The sequence below is a fragment of the Malus sylvestris genome, chromosome 7 (genome assembly GCF_916048215.2).
Source record: "Malus sylvestris chromosome 7, drMalSylv7.2, whole genome shotgun sequence".
Classification (NCBI taxonomy): Eukaryota; Viridiplantae; Streptophyta; class Magnoliopsida; order Rosales; family Rosaceae; genus Malus; species Malus sylvestris.
In genome coordinates, this window is record NC_062266.1 from 31,985,669 (window position 1) to 32,009,160 (window position 23,492).

Consider the following 23,492-nt stretch of genomic DNA (forward strand, 5'->3'; position numbering starts at 1 on the left):
TCTTTACGCTTCATGGTGTACACTCATATTCTTCTAGAGAAGTCATCAACAAAGGAGACAAAATAATGGCTACCTCCCCAAGATGCATTCTTGGAAGGTCCCCAAACATCAGTGTGAACATAATCAAAAATGCCTTTAGTGTGGTGAATAGCAGTGCCAAATTTTACTCTAGTTTGCTTACCCAACACACAATGCTCACCGAATTCCAATTTGCATGCCTTTGCACCTTTCAATAAGCCTTGCTTCACCAATCCTTGCAACGCTTTTTCACCAGCATGCCCAAGACGCATATGCCATAACCTCGTGGTGTCTGTGCTATCTGCGTCAGCAGCTTCGGTGACAGCTGCTCCACCAATAACTGTACTCCTCTGCAAGAAATACAAGTTATTTCGTCTTGTACCTTTCATCACCATCAGTGCCCCGTACACAGCTTTAAGAACTACACCCTCCATGGTGATCTTGAGACCCTTGGATTCCAATGCACCCAGTGAGATGAGATTTTTCTTCATATCTGGTACATACCGAACATCGCTTAATTCTCTGACTGTTCCATCATGCATCTTCAAACAGATTTTGCCTATCCCTTGTGTTTTGCAGGCATTGTTATTATCCATCAAAACAACTCCACCATCCAGCTCCTCGAAATTAGAAAACCATTCCCGAATGGGACACATATGATAGGTGCAACCTGAATCCAAAATCCACTCATTTGAGTGACCATCAGCATATGAACTAGCCAAAGCAAACTCGAAATCATCATCTCCAGATTTTGCAATATTTGCTTCAGAACCCGCTTTCTCCTTCTCTTTGTTCTTCAATTTGGGGCAGTCTTTCTTCCAATGACCCTTTTGGCGACAAAAAGCACATTCATCTTTAGCAGGAAACTTCCCTCGTGACTTTGAACGAGATTTTCCCCGCTTCCCAGATTTTCTTTCCTCTGTTCGACCCCTTGCAACAAATGCCTCGGTTTGTGAATTGTGAGTCTTCAGTTCTTTCTTACGACACTCATGATTCACCAATGCCGCAGACACCTCATCAAGTTTCACCTCGGATTTTCCATACAACAGAGTAGTTATCAAATGATCATAATCATCAGGTAATGAATTTAACAAACATAGTGCCTTGTCCTCGTCAGGAATTTTCACATCAAGGTTTGCTAAATCAGCAAGTATTTTATTATAATCATTGAGGTGTTCGTGCATAGAGATACCTGGACGATACTGAAATCGGAAGAGTCGCTTCTTCAAGAAGAGACGATTTTCTGCGCTCTTGGTCATATACTTCTCCTCCAATTTCGTCCATAACTCCTTAGCAGAAGTTTCCTTCATATACGGGTATTTCAACTCCTTATCAAGGAACGATCGAATAGCAGCACAAGCATGAAGATTAATTCGCGTCCACTCCTTGTCATCAATATCTTCTGGTTTATCTTCTAGAACCATATCCAACTCTTGTTGATACAACACATCCATAACTTCACATTGCCACATACCAAAATTATTAGAGCCATTGAATTTATCAACCTCTAACCTTGTAGTAGTGGTTGGATGTCTATTGGATGAAGACGATGCTGACCCCTTCTTTACAGATTCATCTTTATCTCCAGCCATCTACTCGGCACTATTCACAAATACGGCACTGTTCACAGATACTGTAGCAGTTCACTATTCACGGAATTGTAGCGCCAACACTATTCACGGAACTGGGCTCTGGTACCACTTGTTGTGCGGAAGCGGCATTCGACTGTACGTGAATAAGTAAAACAGAACAAAATAAAACCACTATCAACAAGAACACCAAGATTTATACTGGTTCGGCAATGCCTACATCCAGTTTGGAGACGACGGAGTATACCACTATAATCAATGAGAACATACAATAGTGTTTATCACTCAATTTCCCAAAGACCCGAATAACCCAAGCTCTCACACTTACAATAGGAAGAGAAAACCAAAAATACAAAGCAAGACAATTTGAGAAAATTCTTCTCTATGCCGAATGGCTTCTTGCTATTCTTCTCTCTTCCTTGTTGTTCACTTGTCTCTGCTCCATGCTTATGAGCTGCACCTTGCTCTCTTTTTATAGCCAAAGAAAAGCTTCTCAAAGACATCAATGGCCAAAGGCCTACCATCAAGTCAAAAGAGTTAGGCACAAATTAGACACAAATTAGGCACAAATGTTGTTTGCCTCCCATTACCACAAAGTAGCCCAAAGATTTGGACTTTGACTACATGTTTGAGTCAATAATCAACAAGAACTCGTGGAAATCTTGGAATGCAGCTATACTAAGAACCAGATTGTGGTCCCTATTTTCTACCAAGTTGATCCGGCTACCGTTCGTAAACTCAATGGAAGTTTCGCGGAAGCTTTTGCTAAGCACAATCTCAATTGTAACGCTGAAATGGAGAAGGTTCAGAGATGGAGATCCGCTCTTACAACGGCCACCAATATTTCCGGCTAGGATGCGCGAAACTATAAGTAAATTCTAATTTGTTTAGTTTCCTATTAATTTTTGAGATTTTTGTAATGTTTAGGCATAAATTTTCTGTTTTAAATTTACTGAAAATATGACTTTAGCCCCTGAAATTTAATTTTCTCCACATAAAACTCATCATAAGTTTTTTACTCAAATAAAACCCATTAACTAGATTCCACATCCGCAAATTCATTAATTATATTTGACTTTACACATTTAAAATTTTTCAATGCCCAAAACACCCCTATTTGAATGTTTGATGTACACAATTAGTTCCATATAGATTGTAAGGGAGAATTAATGATTTTACGAAAATAATAAATAATAAATTTATTGCCCAATATATAATAACAACAAAACATGCCTAATACATGTAATAATACATGCTTAGTTAAGTGAACAAATTATATTTTACATATAAATGTAGGAAAATTATTTCACACACATATATATATATATATATATATATAACAAAAATAAAAAATAAAAAAAATGCCTGATATACGTAAAAATTCATGCAAAATAATTTACCTACAAAAAAATGTTATTTGATTCAGTGCACCTACTATTCGAATTTTAAAATGTTAGATTGCTTAAAAAAAGCAAAATAATTTCCCCATTGGATGTAAAATACATGCAAAATAATTTACCTACATAATAAAGCAAACCCAATGTATGCAAAATAATGTACCTACATAAAAAAATGTTATTATTTTATTCAATACTATTTTACCTATTATTTTGTACATATAATAACAAAATGTGCCCAATATATATGATGATACATACAAAATAATATACCTACAAAATATATGTTATTTGCTCATCATAAATTTACATATAGGTATATTAATTAGTATAATATGTTTGATCATATATGTAGTATTGTGCATACTTATGTACATACATACATACATACATACATACATATATATATATTGAGCTTGTGGTAGTACTATATACATTTGAACGTATATATGTGTGTGTGTGTATATATATATATGTGTGTGTGTGTGTGTGTTAGGGGTAATAATATGCAATAAATTATTTGTTCATTGTAAGTAAGGTGAGTAATAATATTTATTGATTTATTTTGAATGTTGTGGTACAAGTTGTAAATATTTTATATTAATAGGTCAATTACTTTCCTACATGGCATTCACTTTTAAATTTGGGTTTTATTTGAATGTTTATAATTAAGTGAATTTTTATATAGGAAATAAGAATTACAAGGGTCTATATTTAAAAAAATCTTAAATTTATGCAAAACGGTTGTAAAAATTCATTAGATCTCTATATGCAAGATCTATTGTTGCTTTTTGAGACTATTATATATCGTGAAAGAAAAAAATGGAAAACCTATTTAAAATCTACTTTCAATGAAACTAAATATTAAAAACTAAAAATTTAGATTAAAAAAAATTAAAAACAAAATAGTTATCAAAACGATCCAATAATTATTATTTGGTGTTGTTATTATATTGTTTTTAATTTTGATACGGATGATGCAGAGCTTATTGAGGAAATTGTAGAAGATGTTTTTACGAAATTGACGCAATCATCAACATCAAGCAAATACGATGTGTTCATCAGTTTCAGAGGGGAAGACACTCGCAGGGGCTTCGTCAGCCATCTTTACAAAGCTCTGCGTCAGAAATCAATCAACACCCACATTGATGCCAAAGAGCTCAGAAGAGGCAACCCCCTTACCAAGCTCCTGATAGCGGCTCGAGAGTCAAAGATTTCGCTTCTAATTTTATCTGAAAACTATGCTTCTTCCACTTGGAGCTTGAACGAACTCGTGGAAATCTGGAAATCCAAGTATACCAAGAACCAGATTGTGCTCCCCATTTTCTACCAAGTTGAACCATCTGATGTTGGTGGACTCGAGAGAAAATTTGAGGAAGCTTTTGCTCAGCACGATCTCGATTCTAACGCCGAAGTGGAAGTGGTTCGGAGATGGAGACTGGCTCTTAGAACGACCCCCCATTTAGGCGGCTGGGTTTCGGGAGACTTTAGGTAAATTCTAAACTGTTTTAATTTCCTATTATTTTTTGAGATTTTTTTTAAGATCCATTAGATTCCTATATTGCAAGATCTAATTGTTGATTTTTAGAACTGTATTATACCATGAAAGAAAAATTGAATAACTTGTTTGATAACTATTCTGAGTGAAACTAAAACTTGAAAACTCAAAATCTAGATTTTTTTTTAAAAAAAATTGAAAACGAAATAATTACCAAAACAACCCATTAATTATTATTCGATGTTGTTATTATATTGGTTTTTAAACTTGACAGGGATGATGCAAAGCTTATTGAGAAAATTGTGGAAGATGTTTCTGGGAAATTGATCCACATCTCACCAATGCGAACAATACATACAGGCTTGGTTGAAATGGATTCTCATGTGCATGAAATGCTACATTTATTAAATCCTGATGGAGTTAAAACGAATGATATTCGCGTTGTTGGAATATGGGGTATGGGTGGTATAGGCAAAACAGCCATCGCTAGAGCTGTTTATGATGCAATCGCTTGTCGATTTGAAGCTTATTGCTTTCTTGAAAATGTCAAAAAGGGTTTTATGAAGCATGGCGAACTACATATGCAGACACAACTTCTATCAAGTATCTCAGGCAACAAGGTGGAGAGTTCCGACATATTGCATAAAGGTTTCCACGTGATGTTAAATAGGCTTTGTCAGATGAAAAAAGTTCTCGTTGTTGTTGATGATGTGGACCAATTAGCTCAAATTGAAGCCTTACTCGAAAAGAAACGTTTTTTGGGTGGTGGAAGTAGAATCATTATAACAACTAGAAATGTGCAATTACTACGTGTAGCTGATGAGGTGTATAGGCCCAAGGTTTTAAGTGATTGTGAAGCTCTGGAACTCTTTGGGGTGTACGCCTTCGGAACAAACCAACCCAATATAGATTATGATCATCTTTCGAGGCGTTTCATACAATATGCTCACGGTTTGCCATTAGCACTCAAAGTCTTGGGAGCTTATCTTCATAATAGAACTATACACGAGTGGAAAGATGTGTTAGAAAAAATAAGGGTAATCCCGCTAAGGGCAATTCATGATGCGCTTAAAACAAGCTTCGATGAACTAGATTACATAGAGAAGGAGATCTTTCTAGATATTGCATGTTTCTTTAAAGGGATGGATAAAGACCATGCTACTGCAATTTTGGACAGTTGTGGTTTCTATCCTCATGTGGGAATAAGAGTTCTAATCGATCGAGCTCTCATAACTGTCTCACAGTTGGGGAACCTGGAGATGCCTGATTTACTAGTGGAAATGGGCCGGGAAATAGTCCGCCAAGAATCTATCAGAGAACCTGGAAGACGAAATAGGTTGTGGAATTACAAAGATGTTCATCATGTGCTAACTAAAAATAAAGTAAGAAATCTTTTTCTTATGCAATGTTTAGTAGAAAGCTTCAACTTTTGACCAAAATGTATTTCTTAGGCCCATTTGATTTTTGTTTCCACGTCTTTATTTTTAGGTATAATTTTTTTTAATAATTGAAAATTGAAAAATTACCGAACAAGTTATGTGTTTTCAGTTTTCAGGTTTCTAAAAAAAATAATCAAAACAAAAAGTTGAAAAATGAAACAAAATAATTATCAAACGACTCCTTAAGAACACATGCATTAACTTCATAATCTAAACTATGGTTCTCTATTTTTTCTTCACTTTGATTTGCACAGGCTACAGAAGCAGTTGAAAGCATAATCCTGGATTTGTCGAACTCAGATAATGTATGCTTAAAGGCTGAAGCTTTTGCTAATATGACTCGACTAAGACTTCTCAAGATCAGTCATAATCATTTTGGCGAACAACACCTGATTGGGCACTTAAAGTTTCTTTCTTGTGAGTTGAGGTGTCTCTCCTGGCATGGATTTCCTTTTCAGTCTTTGCCATCCAATTGCCAATTCGAAAATCTTGTTGACATTGACATGCAATATAGTCTCATTGAACGACTTTGGGAAGGAATCGAGGTATGTACAATCATCATTTACATGTATATATTTCTTTTAAATGTTTGGGTTCTGAGATGTCTTATTAAGTAATGCAAGCCTTTTTTGAATGTTTTAACAGAAGCTGGAAAAGTTGAAGTTCATCGATTTAAGTTATTGTCTATACCTTAAGGAAACCCCTGACTTCACAGAGATGCCCAATCTTGAGAAGCTAATTCTTCTAGGTTGTAGAAGTTTAGTTGAGGTTCACTCATCTATTTCGACCCTTACAAACCTTGTGTTATTGAATCTGAGTGGGTGCGAAAAAATTAAGATTCTAGCTGGCAGCATATGTATGCCATCTCTCAAAACCCTTGATCTTTATGGCTGCTCAAGTCTTGAGATGTTTTCAAAGACTCTAGAAGTTATGGAGGAACTATAGGAGCTTAATTTATCGGGGTCAAAAATTAAAAAACTACCCTTATTAATTAAAAATCTAACTGGGCTTCGTATTTTGGGCCTAGATGATTAAGGAGTCTTCCAAACAGCATTTGTCAACTTAAATCCCCGATTTATCTTTCTCTTTCTGGTTGTACAAACTTTGAGGTGATTCTAAGCATTGTAGAATTCAGAAGGTGTGTAGAGCTCCGGCTTGGGAGTTTACACCACCTCCTTACTTGTTGCTCGTGGGTTTTTTCCCACTGGTTTCTTTCGTTGTCTGGTGACGAACGATGCAGTGCTCTTTGGAGGAGTTTGGAGTCTTCTTTCATTTTTTGGGGCTCAGCTTGGTTCGATTTCAGATAATTGCTGGGGAATCTGGTTTCAGATGGGTGAAAAGTGGCGTTCTGGGGGTGGAGTTGGTTGGAAGCTACTTGGTTCTTTCAGTTTTTTTTTTTTTTTTTTTCTGTGTTGGGCTCAACAGTCTGCTTTTGGGCTTTTTTATTTATTTATTTTTTCCTTTGGTGGCCGATATTTTGGCTGTGTGCAATTTGTAATTGGGTTTCTTTTCTTATAATTATGTTGTGTTGGTATGAACTTACCTTTTTCTCAACCAAAAAGAAAAAGCATTGTAGAAAATATGGAAGGATTAAGAGAGCTTTACTTGGATTGAAAATCTATCAAAGAGCTTTCCCTCTCGATTTAACGGCTTCAAGGGCTTGTTATTAAGAGGTGTTGTCAAGTGAGGATTTGAGAGGATTTTGATAGACTTATCTAAGATTTCATAAGATTATGTAGAATTCTTTAAAATCCATATAGATTTTAGAATATTTGGGAAGATTCATATACTATTGATTTTGATAGATTTTGCAGCGCTGAATCTTGATCGTCAAACAAATCAAATTGTGGTAAGGGGTGTGCTATCCACACACCCCATTTTAATTCTCACATACCCTTGATAATTTTTGTCCGTTGATCTTTTTCAATTCATCATATTCGACGGCCGAAAATTAAAAAGGCGTGTGAGAAGTAAAATGGGGTGTGTGGATATCACACCTCTTGTGATAAATGTACATTGATCATAAAACTGATCAAATGAAGCGGCATTTGGTTCATGCTTTGGAGCTTCATCCCTTGGAGCCGAAAAAAAGATCAACATTATCACATAAACCCAACTCCTTAAAGATCCTCAGCTGCATGCCTTTCCAGTTTCCTGTCCTGCTTCCTCCCCACTTCAATCTTATCCCTTTCCAATCCCAGCTAATCTCTCTCTTCTGACTCTCTCTTTCACTCCTCTTCCTTCACAATCCAATTCCCAATTCTCCACACATGAACCCATGTAGTAGAAACAGTAGCAATCAGCATGAGGGACACGGTGATTAGAAAATACTTAGAAAAAGCTGTAAAGGGTAAGTGGAAAAAGGGACAAAGAACAAGAATTGATCAGTGCGTGAAAAAAAAAAACTAAATATGTGACAAATTGGGACCCAATGACTCTACTACATATGAGAAATGATGCAACCCAACATCATTTTTATCCATAAATGATGCGACCCTGCAATGAAAATTGAAGAAAAAAAATAGCAGAGATGAAGGAAGCAAAGTGGCTAGCAAGCAGTGAGAGGAAGAGAGAGTTAGAGAGGTCACATAAGTTGAAATCCCAAGGGGTGTGGTAGTATTCTATTTGGTCTTGCTTATATAAACTTCTTGCAAATCCAAAACTTAATGAAACATTACAAAAATCTTTAATTTGTTTGTTTTTTGTTTGAAACGGATCTTTAATTTGTTGAATACACCTTGTTGATGCACAAAATCAGTGAGGACTTTGGTACAACAGAAAATGTCAAGTTTGTGACCTTCGTTAGATTGTTCCGGTCACTAGTGTGGATAAGTATGTAAATGGATAGAGACAGGGAAGCAAACACAAGATGTACGTGGTTCACCCAGATTGGCTACGTCCACGAAATAGAGGAGTTCTCATTAATTGTGAAGGGTTTACGCAAGTACTTAGGTTCAAGCTCTCCTTTAGTGAGTACTAGTGAATGATTTAGTACAAATGACATTTGTTGATGCACAAAATCATGAGGATCTTGGACCAACGTAAATCCGGCCATGAATCACACAAACGCACAAGAACACAAAGATGTATCGTGGTTCATCCCAATGTTTGGGCTACGTCCACACTGATGTTGATTCCATTTCACTATATGAATGTATGGATTACAATAGATCGGCAAGGGAGCTCTCTGTTGATGCAGCCCTTGCCATTTTGCTCTCTGTTTGGCTGAGAGGGTATTGCCCTCTATTGTTGTGAGGCTCTGTTTCTCCCCCCTTAGTGAAGGTGAGGCCCCCTTTTATAGAATAAGGGTTCCCTCTCCTTTTACATAAATCATGGGCTTATGGATGAGGCCTAAAGACGAGGCCCAATATATGGTACCAACAAGAGTCCCCCAAGTCTTCAGTCAAGAGAGTTTTTTAGCTAAAGACTTCAAATCTAATCCATGTACGGGCTGAAGTGACTAGATGTCGTCCTGAACCAATACTCAACACAAGGCAATGCTCAACATAAAGCAATACTCGGCTAGAGGTATCCCACGTTGCGAGACTGCTCGGTTGGAGGCGATACTCGTTACGAGGCTGCTCGGCCAGAGGCTATGCTCGCGACGATGCGGTTGCTCGGCTGGAGGCGATGCTCGTTGCGAGACTACTCGGCTAGAGGCTATGCTCGCTGCGAGGCGGCTCGGCTCGTGGTGTTCCTCATTGCAAGTATGTACTTTATGTCAGCGTGCACTCAGTATGAGTTGATTCTCGACATGATTCGAGTCTGCTTGTCGGGTTCACATATTGGGTCATTAAGTCGAGGCTATCTGTAGGGTCTTTGAGTTGGGTCCAGGTACATAAGTGTCCAAATAAGCGATAGTCTGAGAAAGTGGGTGTCCGGTCAGACAAAAGATCACCTTTCGGACTGAATTTTTGCCACCATAAGCATGTGGCTTATCAGTCTATAAGTTGGTAGACTTCTTTAATCAGCAACAATGTCGATCAATGGATCTAGTTGCTCAATAATTCCTGACAATAAATGACAGTATAGGTATGACCGTATAATGAATAAATCAAATTGACAAAGTTTGTCAAGGCAAAATATTGTGCTATGTGCCTACTACAAATAAATAATTTACTCAGTTGTGTGGTAAATGATTTGTACCATATATGACACTGTTAAGGGCAATCACATGACACTAGGTAGCATGTTAACAAATATCATAAAATAATAATAATAATAATAATAATAATAAAACATTAGATAGGTAATGATATTGAGAAAACATAATGATGTGAAAAGTAAAACTCATTTTTTTTCTTTTGGCAAGTAAAACTCTTTTCTTTTTTCTTTTGGTAGATGGCAGACAATACCGGAAATAATAATAGAATTATTATAAGAAAATGATCTTATCTCATTGCTTTTCCCGTGGCTTTTTCAGAAAATGGGCAGGGAACATGCACTCCCCTTCATGATGAAAGTTTTATCTTTCTCAGAAGTTGGTGGGCATCTTTTGACGGCTTGGTGCTGCAGAGAGCACTGAGCTTTCTGGAAACCAAGTTTTGAAGCAGTTTCATCGTAGGCATGAACATGCTCTTCAGAGCGTCATTGAGAATGCTGACGCGCACCATTTTTGCAAGTGCGAGCTTTAGGAATAAACCTAGCCGGTTTCTTGTGCCTGACTAATGTGGCAAAACCTCAGCCGTTAACTGTGGTTTCATCAACTGCCAAGCCATCCCAGAACGTCACCGTTGATCATCACCCAAATTTTGACGACAAGAAGATCAGAGGGACGGTGGTGTTGATGAAGAAGAATGTACGGAGCCAGACCAAAGGGAGGAGTTCGGTTGCGCGCAAGGGCGATTGCAAATCTCAGGAGGAGTCAGGTACATGAATTCGCAGGCCACACAGCTCTCGGGTATGTCGCCAAGACCCAGTCCATGACCTGACCTATTTGTCCCATCCGTCAGGTTTGAGAGCGAAGCCCCCATATCTTATTCTCCTAGATTTCATTGTATTTACAGACACTGCTTGCGGTCTTGCTCGAGATCGGCGACGTGTACACCTTCGGCGTCCCACTAGACTGCGGCCAAGCGACAAGAGCTTGGGCGCCGGGCATGGCAGCTGATGTTTTGCTGAGGTCCGGATTGATGGCCCACGCGACCCATCTGAAGGCAGAGACGCCAATGTGCGTGTAGGCCATCTGGAGCTTCCCCGTTGACTGTTCAAAGCTCTAATGGAGGAAGGAGCTGAGATAAGGCAGGCTGGTGCATGAGGTGAAAACCTTGTTGTTGTTGAATTTGTAGTTCTCGCAGGCTGTCATTTGGGCGTAGGAAGATTGTGAGAACATAGAGAGCAGAATGGAGAAGGCCACCACAAGCCTCAGCGTGGAAGCCATGGTTGTGAGAATTCTTTTTTGCTAAAAGACGGACAATGGGCGTGAGAGGAAGTTGTCGGCGTTAAGAGGGAAATGGGGTGTAATTATAAAAGTTGGTCGTCTCTTGGGTTTTGCAGATTCATGGTGGACAGTGGTGAGGTTATGAAGGTTTCACGGTGGTGAGATGAAAAATTGAAAGAGAACCGACATAGCTTTTCGTGTTGTTTCCCACAGACGGCGCCAAATGTTGATGCACAAAATCTGGAGGATCTTGGACCAACGTAAATCCGGCCGTGAATCACACAAACGCATAAGAACACAAAGATGTATCGTGGTTCACCCCAATGTTTGGGCTACGTCCATACTGATGTTGATTCCATTCCACTGTATGAATGAATAGATTACAACAGATCGTCAAGGGAGCTCTCTGTGGATGCAGCCCTTACCATTTGCTATATGTTTGGCTGAGAAGGTATTGCCCTCTATTGTTGTGAGGCTTTGTTTCTCCCCCCCTTAATGAACGTGAGGCCCCCTTTTATAGAATAAGGGTTCCCTCCCCTTTTACATAAATCATGGGCTTAGGGATGAGGCCCAAAGACGAGGCCCAATATATGGTACCAACAACATTAGGAAATATTGTGGGAGAATGATCTCCTTTTATAGAAGAGAGTTTCTAGCTTTGTTCTGACATTGACACGTGTCATCTTGTGATTGGCTTCTGATGTTGATACGTGTTGCGTTATGATTGGCTTCTGATGTCGGCACGTGTCGCACTGTGATTAGTCTCCTGGTTGGAGGGAAACTCTTCTAGATCCTTAACGGTATAACGTTGATCGATGCTCGGTAGTTTCAGGATTGGTCAAGTATAGTACAAACAGTGCTCCCCTAAGTTCCCGAGTGATGGACCTCGGTTGGGGACTTGCAAGATCCAAGTCGCTGAGTAATCACGAAACTTCTAAGTACCAAAGTGTGGTATCATTTTCACTTGCCTTATCTGTCTTATATGTAGATGTGGCATCTTCTCTGGAAGTACTTTTCCTCTATCCGGTGGTAGTATCTTTAACCGGTAGAGATGCACACTGTAATGTATCAATTTCACTTGAAGCTTACTTGTAGTTTCAGGCTTGGTCAAGCGCGATATAAACCATGTAGTAGGAGTCCCCCAAGTCACCGAGCTAGGAGATCTGCTAAAAGAGGTGACAGACAAGGTAAACAATCAGAACTCCAAGCAATCAGTCCCAGATCAGAAGCTTGATTTCGAGTTTCGGCTGATTGTTCTCATTCTCCCTATCTTGTAGGCAGCAAGAATGATAAAGAAAAGAAAAAGGAGAAGAGATGATATGAGATACTTTTGCTTTTGAATAAGTAACTTTCCACGGGCTTATTCTTAAACTGGGCTGGAGGGTTTTTTGGTTTCCTCCAGTGTATAAGGCCGACTCAAGAATTTGAGAGTCCATCAAATCTAGAATACGTTCGACCTTGATGATATAGGATGCCTTTGCTGTTGACAAAGTAGTGGATGTGGCATGGCGAGGCTTTGCTCTTTGGTGACGGTGTCAGCGAAAGGTTGTTGAAGCTTCTCGAGCTATTCGGATAGGGCAACGATGTCGAGCTTGGATTTGACTTAGACTTAGACTTCTCTGTCTGGATTATGCGGTTCTGCAGGGGGCGTCGTGCTATAGTGATCTGTTCCAGCTCATCGTTGAACTTTCTGTTTCAATCTTTTGCATCACAAAAGTGATGCGCAACCTTTGCATTTGAATGGTTCTTCAAAGCATTACTTCTCAGCGACTCATCCATGCTTGGCAGCTTCAGTGTAAAGAGTCAATATCGTATCAACTATTCTGAAGTATTTGCCGAAAAGATTCGTGACCTTGACAACAGTTGAGCATGAGTACTCGAGAGCAATGCTAGGTGAGCAACGAGGCAAAGGTTTCGGGCAATTAGTTCCAGATCAGAAGTTTGATTTTAGGTTCCGACTGATTGCTTTCTTTCTCCTTGTCTTGCAGGTAAGAGTAAGGGCAAAGGAAAAGACAGGAAAAAAGTATGATCTGGGATACTCTGGTTTTAACCCTGATGATATGAGATACTCTTGCTCTGGTGTGGCTTGTTTGCATAGGTATTATCGGGGGAAAAGAAGCTGAGTATTTCAAGAAACTCTGCTTAGAGTACCCTTTCGGATGTGAAGAAAAGTTGAGCATTTTTTTTATTTGCAAGTCTGCCTGACTGTGGAGGATGAAGGTCGACATATATAGGAATTGTCCTAATAGCGAGTAGTAACGTTGTTCCTTTACCCTTCTCGGTCATAACAATGTAGTGGGAGCTACAAGATTCACGTGTTTTAACTTTGTCAGAGCACTTTGAAAAAGTGGTCTATGGTATTTGGAAAGCTGATGTTGTGTGTGAAGATTGAGAACAATTTTTATCCAAGGAAATCTGGCTCTCGAAGTTCGGAAGGTGATGCCTCTTCGATTTTCAAACAAGCAATCCTGTTACGGATCTGGCTCTCGAGATTTAGAGAACGGTGCCTCTTCGATTTTTGAGAAAGCAATCCTGTTATGAGTCTGGCTTTTGAGATTCGGATAGCGGTGTCTTTTCGATTTTTGAGAAAGCAATCCTGGTGGGAGTCTGGCTCTCGAGATTCGGAGAACGGTGCCTCTTCAATTTTTGAGAAAGCAATCATGGTGGGAGTCTAGCTCTCGAGATTCGAATAGCTGTGCCTCTTCGATTTTTGAGAAAACAATCATGGTAGGAGTCTGGCTCTCGAGATTTGGAGAGCGGTGCATCTTCGATTTTTTAGAAAGCAATCATGTTGGGAGTGTTTTCTTGATGTGAGTAAAGGTTGGGCATTTTTTTCAGTCTGCTTGGCCATGGAGCACGGAGGTTGACACACATATGGATTTTCCAGTTATCAAGTAGTGATGTTGTTCCTTTACCCTTGTGGGTAATGGTAGGGTAGCTGGACTTTCAAAATTTATGTGTCTAAACTTTGTCATAGATCTTTGGCAAAGTTATATGTGGTACTCGAGGAGCTGATGTTGCATGTGGAGATTGTCGACATGTTTTACTCAGGAAAACCCGTTTCTCGAAATCTGGAGAGTGGTGCCTCTTCGATTTTTGAACAAACGGCCATGCTGCCCTTTCTTTTATAGGGGCACCAATTGTGTGCAAGAAGTACGTTCAAAGAGTTATTGCTTGTAAGAATTTTCCCTTTATTTTTGTACTTCAGAGATATATTGGACCTCATTTCTCCTGCATTATTTCTGAAAATGTCTGGCCCATCTGACCGTCGTTTTGACTTGAACTTTGGTGAAGAGGTAGCCATGTCTCCTCAAGACAACATATGGCGCCCATCCTTCTTATCTCCTACTGGTCCTCTTACCGTTGGGGACTCTGTGATGAAGAATGATATGACCGCTGCGGTGATGGCCAGGAACATTCTCACTCCCAAAGATAACAGACTACTTTCCAAACGGTCTAATGAGTTGGTTGTTAAGGATACTCTGGCTCTTAGTGTTCAGTGTGTAGGTTCTGTGTCTAATATGGCCCAACGTCTATTTGCTTGAACCCGCCAAGTTGAATCATTGGCGGCTGAAGTGATAAGTCTCAAACAGGATATTAGAGGGCTCAAGCATGAGAATAAACAGTTGCACAGGCTCGCACATGACTATGCTACAAACATGAAGAGGAAGCTTGACCAGCTGCAGGAATCTGATGGTCAGATTTTACTTGATCATTAGAGGTTTGTAGGTTTGTTCCAAAGGCATTTATTGCCTTTGTCTTCTGGGGCTATACCGCGTAATGGAGCTCCAAATGATCAACCTCTGGTGCCTTCTCCTTCTGGGGTTCTGCCCAATACTGAGGCTCCAAGTGATCACCCTCTGGTGCCTCCTCTTTCTGGGGCTCTGCCGACTGTTGAGACTTCTCCTGAGTAACCTTTACGAAGGCTCCCTCTTGTTTGTTTATTTTGATTCATGTATATGTACATATTTGTAACTTATCGGAGATATCAATAAATAAACTTTACTTCATTTCAACGTATTATGTTAAATACACCAAAGCCTCATTCACTAAGTTCTTTGAATTTTTTCTTTTGTTGAAGCTTGTATGTTGAAGCTTTGTGAGTGAAGCATGTAGGTTGAGGTAGTACTCCCTTAATTTCCTAAGTAAGGAAAACTTTTCGGTTTGAGACTTGAAAGATCCAAGTCACTGAGTAGTCGTGAAACTTCCAAGTACCGAGGTGTAGTAGCATATGGTAGGAGTCCTCCAAGTCTCCGGTCGAGGGAGTTAATGAAGGTGGTGTCTTGCTAGTAGTCAAGTTTCCAAAGTAACAAAACTTCACCATTTTCCTTTCTAAGTGGTAGCTCAAAACTCCTCTTTCATTTACATTTGTTATGAAAGTTGTTAGACCCAAAGAAAGGGAAGCCTGGGCTCTCCTTTTTTTTTTTTTTGAATTTTCGAAAATATATATATATATATATATATATATATATATATATATTTTAAGCTTTGGTGTTGAAGTTTTGTAGGTGAAGCTTTGTAAGTGAAGTTTTGGTGTTGAAGCTTTGTAGGTGAAGCTTTTGTAGGTAAAGCTTTGTAAGTGAAGCTTTGGTGTTGAAGCTTTGTAGGTGAAGCTTTTGTAGGGGAATCTTTGGTGTTGAAGCTTTTGTAGGTGAACCTTTTGTGTTGAAGCTTTTGTAGGTGAAGCTTTTGTGTTGAAGCTTTGTAAGTGAAGCTTTGGAGTTGAAGTTTTTGTAGGTGAAGCTTTGGAGTTGAAGTTTTGTAGGTGAAACTTTGGTGTTGAAGCTTTGTAGGTGAAGCTTTTGTAGGTGAAGCTTTGTAGGTGAAGCTTTGGTGTTGAAGCTTTATAGGTGAAGCTTTTGTAGGTGAAGCTTTGGAGTTGAAGCTTTGTAGGTGAAACTTTTATGTTGAAGCTTTGTAGGTGAAGCTTTGGAGTTTAAGATTTTGTTGGGTACCATGAATTGATTTTGATTCACACTATCTTAATCAAGAGTGTGTGAAGCTTTTGGCATATGTAGTTGCCCTCCATTTGTTGAAGCTTTTGTGTTGAAGCTTTGTAGGTGAAACTTTGAGGTTGAAGCTTTGTTGGATACCATGAATTGATTTTGCTTCACACTATCTTGATCAAGAGTGTGTGAAGCTTTTGAGAATTGTAGTTGCCCTCCATTTGTTAAAGCTTTTGTGGTAAAGCTTTTGTGTTGAAACTTTGTTGGATATCATGAATTGATTTTGCTTCACACTATCTTGATCAAGAGTGTGTGAAGCTTTTAAGAATTGTAGTTACTCTCCATTTGTTGAAGCTTTTGTGGTGAAACTTTTGTGTTGAAGCTTTGTAGGTGAAGCTTTGAGGTTGAAACTTTGTTGGGTACCATGAATTGATTTTGTTTCACACTATCTTGATCAAGAGTGTGTGAAGCTTTTGAAAATTGTAGTTGCCCTCCATTTGTTGAAGTTATTGAATTTCCCAATTTCCTTTTTTTTTGTTTTTTTTTTTGGAAAACTAAAAATTTGTTGAATTTCCCAATTTCCCAACTTCATTTTTTTCTTTTTTTTTTGGGAAAACTAGAAATTTGAAAATGTGGAAGAGACACCATATACAAATTTTGCTTCATCACTGTTGAGCAAGAGATTGTGATGCAAGCCACCCCTTGTAGTAGTCGAAGGTTTGGATGAACCATATAAATTGAATTTGCTTCGAACAGTCTTGATCAAGAGTGTGTGAAGCTTTCTACGAGTTGTAGTGTTTGCATTATTACAGAGGAGAAATGTCTGAAGCAGATGCAAGAGGGCTGAATAGTTTGATCTTCGTATACCATGCACTGAAGTCGATGTTGGCTTGCAATAAGACTTTGTTGGTGACTATAACTCTTGTTAGGCATAAGTGCTCCCCTAGTTGAGTTGTAAAGCTTGAGGGTTTTTTATTATTTGTGAATGCTAGGAGTTCACATGTACAAGTTGTACCACTCGTCTTCTGGTTGGTGGAATGAATGGTGAGTTGCTTTCATCACTTGGTTGGTGGTATGAAGGAGAGTGCGGGTTATACATTTCATCACATGGTTGGTGGCATGAAGATGAGTTCCTTCTTCACCTAGTTGGTGATAAGAGTGGCAAGTTGCCAAATAATATTAGAGTACGGGTTGTACATTTCATCACCTGGTTGGTGGCACGAAGGTAAGTTCCTTCTTCACCTGGTTGGTGATAAGAGTGGCAAGTTGCCAAATAATATTAAAGTACGGGTTGTACATTTCATCACATGGTTGGTGGCATGAAGATGAGTTCCTTCATCACCTAGTTGGTGAGAATAAGGGCAAGGTGCTGATGCACATTGTAGCAAGTGTCGAATGACACAAAATATGTTGAACCCTTTCGAAGCACAGTTGGCTTATGTATGAATGTGTTGGAATGTATGATGTTTATGTATGAATGCGTTGGAATGTATGATGTTTATGTTGATTGATATGAGTGATGCTTATGAATGTTTTGCTATGCATGAAGGGATCCATGTTTTCGATATGTGAACCATGTTGGTTGTAACACTTAGTATCACATACTTTGTGTCAAAGTACGCATGTTGAAGCTCTGAGTTGGAGTATAGAGGTAGGTCAGCGTAGACCAAATGTTCCAGTGCTAGGAATGTAAAAGACTCAGAAGAAGTTGTCTGAATTCCCTCTTCTTTAAATATTTGCCGAATGGCTTGTGTGACAAAAGATCTCAAGTGGTTGAGAGTCAAAACATTTGTAATGTGTATGCCTTCTTATAATAGCATTTCCTTCAGTACCTAGTCCTCCACTTTGAAAGAGTGAGGCTTGGCCCCATAGTTATAATAGTCGATAATACGTTCACCCATGGTTGTCTTGATACGAACTTTTATCCCTCTTGTTGTAATGGGTTTGCTGAGAGTAAAAATCATTTCTCTTACCAAGAGACAAATACGTTTGGTGACTTAACAAGTAGCTAAATGAGGCAGGAGATGATGCAATAAGTGTCTGAATGGCCAAGATCTCATCACTTGGTAGAACTTGACTTCTACTTGTTGATAGGGGTTAACCATATTGGGGTTCCCTTGGTATGTTCTTGCTTTGGCCGAGGCGTGGTTGTAAGCCATTGCCATCACCTCAGAGTAAGTCTTCCAAGTGTTGGCATTGATCATGTACTTGAAGAAACAATCACGTAGGCCTGCCGTGAAGGCTTTGAGGGCGGTCTTGTCATATGCCTCAGCGCAGCGAGAATACTCATGGTTGAAGCACCGGCATACTCTCGTAGTGACTCGTCTGGCTTCTGGCAAATAATGTACAAGTCATCTGCAAAATGTAAGCGATCGATCTGGAAGATGTGTTAAGAGACAAACAGTTTCCTTAGGTCGAAAAATGAGTCTACTGTCTCAGGTGGAAGACGACAATACCAATTTAGAGCTCCGTCAAAGAGGGTGGAATGGAAGATAATACATCATTATTCGTCGGTGTGCATCTGATATGCCATGGTGGACTCAAAGAGGTTAAGGTGTTCAATCGGGTCCTCCATTCTAGTATAGAGTCGTAAACCAAGCTTTTGTTTTGTCTTCACTTGAAGGGGGTGTCGATGATCCTCATTGTGAGAGGGCCAAGCCTGGGTCGGTTCCAGTCAAGTATATCAACCTAACGTTCGACCTTCAACCTGTTTACTTCTTCAAGGAGCTGTAGGACAAGGAGGTCCTGAGTGGAGTCATGTATTACTGGAATTTTTTTCCGTAAGTCTCCATCGCCTATTGGAAGTAGGAAAGCTTGAGCAAGAGCGTGTGATTTTTCCTTGGACTCACCGTACTGACTTCTAGGGCGAGTCTGTCAGAATACCTCAGAGTCTCATGTACCTTCATGTTCCTCTAGGACCTGTCGTTCCTTCCTTAGATGGGCAGCTGGCCTGGGTTGTGGGAGGGGACCGAGTTTTTCAGAAACCCTTAGGTCGTTGATCTTCGAGCTTATGTGGAAAGGATTCTCTCGACGTTACTTTAGGTAGTCTCGGCAGTCACGATAAACGATTTTCGATCCTTCCAACTCATCTGCAAGGAGGTGTCTTCCTCCACTCCTCCTGCTTCCGGTCAAAGCAGCTGGGTTGAGAGAAGTCTTATGTTGATCAATGTTTTGATGATTAGCTCGCTCCTCATCAGGGATACCCATGTCAAAGGAATGTGACCCTCCATGTTAGGGGGCACCCAAATGATGGTTGATGTCCACATGGGCAACAAGCTCGCGTGTTTGAATACGCCTAGTTTTATGGAACGTCTCGAAGAGCTTCTCATATTGTTCTTGGAGGATCTCATTCTTTATTGCTATCTTGTTGTTCTGAGCCTCCAGCTCCTCGACTTTAGCTTGAAGAACGAGCTTCTTTCGTTCCTTCTTTCGCAGCCTCACACAAGGCACGAGGGAGGTGTCGTTCTGCGTGTTGTTCCTTTGCTCCCCATGTTGGAGGGGGATGCATGGTCAAAAGAGAGTGTACGAATGGTGGACACCATCTTAACAAAGCTAAAGAAAGTAGGAATAAGTGCGATTCCCATAGACGGTGCCAAATGTTGATGCACAAAATCAATGAGGACTTTGGTACAACAGAAAATGTCAAGTTTGTGACCTTCGCTAGATTTCTCCGGTCACTAGTGTGGATAAGTATTTAAATGGATAGAGACAGGGAAGCAAACACAAGATGTATGTGGTTCACCCAGATTGGCTACGTCCACGGAGTAGAGGAGTTCTCATTAATTGTGAAGGGTTTACACAAATACATAGGTTCAAGCTCTCCTTTAGTGAGCACTAGTGAATGATTTAGTACAAATAACATTAGGAAATATTATGGGAGAATGATCTCCTTTTATAGAAGAGAGTTTCTAGCTTTATTCTGACATTGACACGTATCGTGTTGTGATTGGCTTCTAATGTTGATACGTGTCGCACTATGATTGGCTTCTGATGTCGGCACGTGTCGCGCTATGATTGGCCTCCTGGTTTGAGGGAAACTCTTCTAGGTCCTTGACGGTATAACGTTGACCGGTGCTCGGTAGTTTCGGGATTGGTCAAGTATGGTACAAACACACCTAAATTTGGATAGACTTTAAAATCATCATTAAAATCTCGATTGATTAACCCTAAATTTATATAAATTATAAAAATGTCTATTAAAATCCTAGTTGACTAAAAATCTTAGTTTAACTACAGTCCTTAAGTTTGAGAAACAGCAAAAGCCTTGTAAATCTTCTCGACATTTTATGTAATTTAGCATACTGACATGTTGACACATGTACTACACTCCCAAACATTATTGGTGCATTTTTGCTCACCACCAGTGACTATGGTGGATGCTCACCACCATCTCCTAATGTCATGCCCTGATCTTGAGATACGCCTTGGTCCCAATGTATGTCCAGAATCGACATGTGACGGTAGGACAGTAGCAGTACAATATAAAGTACATAGAGTCATAAAGACTCATACATACAATATACATTAGAATTTCAGTGGAAATAACTTACAATAAAGGGTGGTAATACTTACTCTCGGGTGCACCGCCCACACAGCTACACCACCTGAAATCTTATCGTCTAACCGCTACCCATTACTATGCAAACAACCCTACATCGTGGGAATGGTGCACCGGGCAAAGCAAAACCCGAATAAGTTGCGAAGCTCGTGTAAATGACAATAATACAACATATATGAATATAAATAACATCAATGATTATATGAAAAAGTAGTGATACGTCCACACAAGACTTTTCTTCTGAATACTATATCAACCGTCACTGTGATCACTGTTAATATCATTTCGTCATTCTCTCAGATTGTGACTCACCAGTCGCCTTTCATCAATTCCAAGTAAGCACAAGGGTCCAATTGCCACATATTTCATAATTTAACACCGTACACTTCATTAATACGTATAGGAATGGTCAATTTCGAATCTCACCACACACCTACTGAGATAACATTCAGTCATCACACAATCTAAAGTTGTGTAGGAATGATGCACCATTAATAATCAATCACGTGTACGAATGAGATTGGTATCTTTTTCATCTTTGCATTTCTTCGATACCAATAGAAATGAGTCACGCTCGAATCCATTCTCTTTTAGGCAATGCCATAATGTAAACTCTTTGATTCAATCATCACTTTCTTGATTGAACCACACATACCTTCAATCTCTTCTTTCATATATATAACAAACACGAGGTCTATGGCTAGAGAGAGACACAATTCATCCGAAGCCTACAATAAGTAATCGAGCAAGAAGTGGTTCCCATCATGGATTAACCAAGCATAACCAATCTTGAGGAAAAGTAACCCTGTAGGTAGTGACCCCATAGCGGATTAACCAAACAGAGTCATTCCTACGAATAAACATATTCAGTGATCACTATTCATTGATTAACTAAGCATGATTACCCCTAAGTACGTACAACCATACCTAAGTAATAAAGATCACCCGTTGCAGATTAACCAAGCATGATCCCAAAGTAGTATGGTCCCCCATCGTGGATTAACCAAGCAAGACCATCCATGTAACACTGCTACATGGTGCAGATTCCGATTCAATCCCACGTAACCCCATGTATTGGGTTATCGGTCCTCTACTAGCCCTCACATTTCACAACCGTTTGAAACATAACATAAATATATTTTTGATAATACCATCAAGTAAACATATCATAGTAGCACACATTTCCATAACATCATTTGTAAATCCATGTTACATCCACATAGTACATAACAAGGAAGTTTCGTGGGTAATACCCATATTACATAATATTAATACTTTGCCCTCCTAAATTCAACGACAGCGCTCCAAAGAACCTAACACATTACACAAACTCCACTTAAGAAACTTAGTAAGATTGACACGTAAACCGAGGCCAAATACCACTTGTACGTAAATCTAGACGTCCGTCCCAAGAACTGCACATCATCGTGATGAGCCAATTAAGCTCCATAAAGTCTCAACAATAATATATAAGTAAATGACACTCTAGAACAATTCGGACATGTTGATTAAAAAGTCAACCATTGATCAAAGTAGGCCCACTATGGTTAACAATCTAAGGTCATCCAATCCGGAAAATTCACACCTCGGATTTATGATTGGCAAGTTCTCAAAAGGTCTGGAGATAAAAGTAGGATTCTCACAATATTTCATGACAATCCAACGGTCAGATCTTCGTCAATTACGAAAATCATACGGCAGTACAACTATCCGAAAAAATGAATAATCAAACTATTGTATTGAATTTGAACAAACGGATCTTGGATATGGGCTCAAGACATCGACAACGTCTCACTGTCCAAAATCCATGAAATTTGATTTTCCCCCACGCTCCGCCATGCGTGGAGGTTTCCAACGATCGGAAACCCACATTTTCAACTAACTCCAAATTCTACCAAAATAATAGGAAGGTAGATCTCAACAAGGGGAACAACTTTCATACCTATCACGAAGTCCAAAATGGACAGAAGATGATCAATTCCAGCGACAAAGATGGCAGGTGTATAAACTTTCTCAGCATCGATTCAGCGCCTACTGTGGTTCAACGAGGTCAAGGTTGGTCGGGATTTACTTCTGGGAGAAATGGTTACAAAGCCTAGGTGGTGGCGTCGGCTGTCGCTTTTCCGATTCACTAAAAAATGAAAAAAATGGTTGGAGCATTGTTGGTTTTCATCTGTTTTGTAGCCTCGCACCGCCATGTACGGTGGTTAATCGAGGTCGTTCTTAGATGAGTTTTGTAGAGGGAAGTGATAGCTTCAAGATGGTGGTGGTGGCATTGAAAATTCCACCATAGTTGGTCCAGGGGTCGGAAAATAGGTGGTCTCATGGGTTTGTGGGTTTTCTAGGTTCTGGTCGATTTCCCTGATTTCGAAACCTTCCAAAAATCTGGGTTTCCACTTGTGGAAACCACTATTTATAGTAAGGCAAAATAACTAAAATGCCCTTACACACTTTAAACGCCTATAACTTCTTTGTTCTAGCTCAAAATTGAGATTCGTTGCGCTTACGCGATTGTGGGATCAAACTCTACCTAAAAAAATCAACAATTGACTGAAAAGGTCGAATAAAATTCAAAATGACCAAAATACCCCCTAACTTCAATTTTCTCCAAATCGGAGAATTTAACGAAATAATTTTAATTAAATCACTGAAATACTTCTAAAATGA

At 39.4% G+C, this 23,492-nt stretch overlaps 2 protein-coding genes across 2 annotated transcripts in view; both read left to right on the top strand.

Annotated features, from left to right (window-relative positions):
* Nucleotides 1-2,257: 2,257 nt before the first annotated feature.
* LOC126629290 (disease resistance protein RPV1-like) overlaps nucleotides 2,258-23,492 on the top strand; it is a 29,143-nt gene continuing 7,908 nt past the window's right edge. Inside the window, exon 1 of the mRNA XM_050299282.1 lies at nucleotides 2,258-2,478. The gene's annotated coding sequence lies outside the window, so the exon portion shown is untranslated. The remainder of the gene's footprint in view (nucleotides 2,479-23,492) is intronic.
* On the top strand, nucleotides 2,349-7,508 carry LOC126630285 (disease resistance protein RPV1-like). Its single transcript, XM_050300374.1, has 5 exons — nucleotides 2,349-2,478; nucleotides 3,904-4,495; nucleotides 4,777-5,884; nucleotides 6,196-6,486; nucleotides 6,587-7,508. Exons 1-5 carry the CDS (start codon nucleotides 2,349-2,351, stop codon nucleotides 6,884-6,886), a joined length of 2,421 nt encoding a protein of 806 aa, XP_050156331.1. The 3' UTR covers nucleotides 6,887-7,508.

Coding starts and splice junctions, on each gene's coding strand:
- LOC126630285 (XM_050300374.1), top strand. CDS start 2,349: ATGGAAGTTTCGCGGAAGCTTTTGCTAAGCACAATCTCAATTGTAACG. Junction 2,479..3,903: donor TAGGATGCGCGAAACTATAA/GTAAATTCTAAT, acceptor AAAAAAATTAAA/AACAAAATAGTTATCAAAAC. Junction 6,487..6,586: donor GACTTTGGGAAGGAATCGAG/GTATGTACAATC, acceptor ATGTTTTAACAG/AAGCTGGAAAAGTTGAAGTT.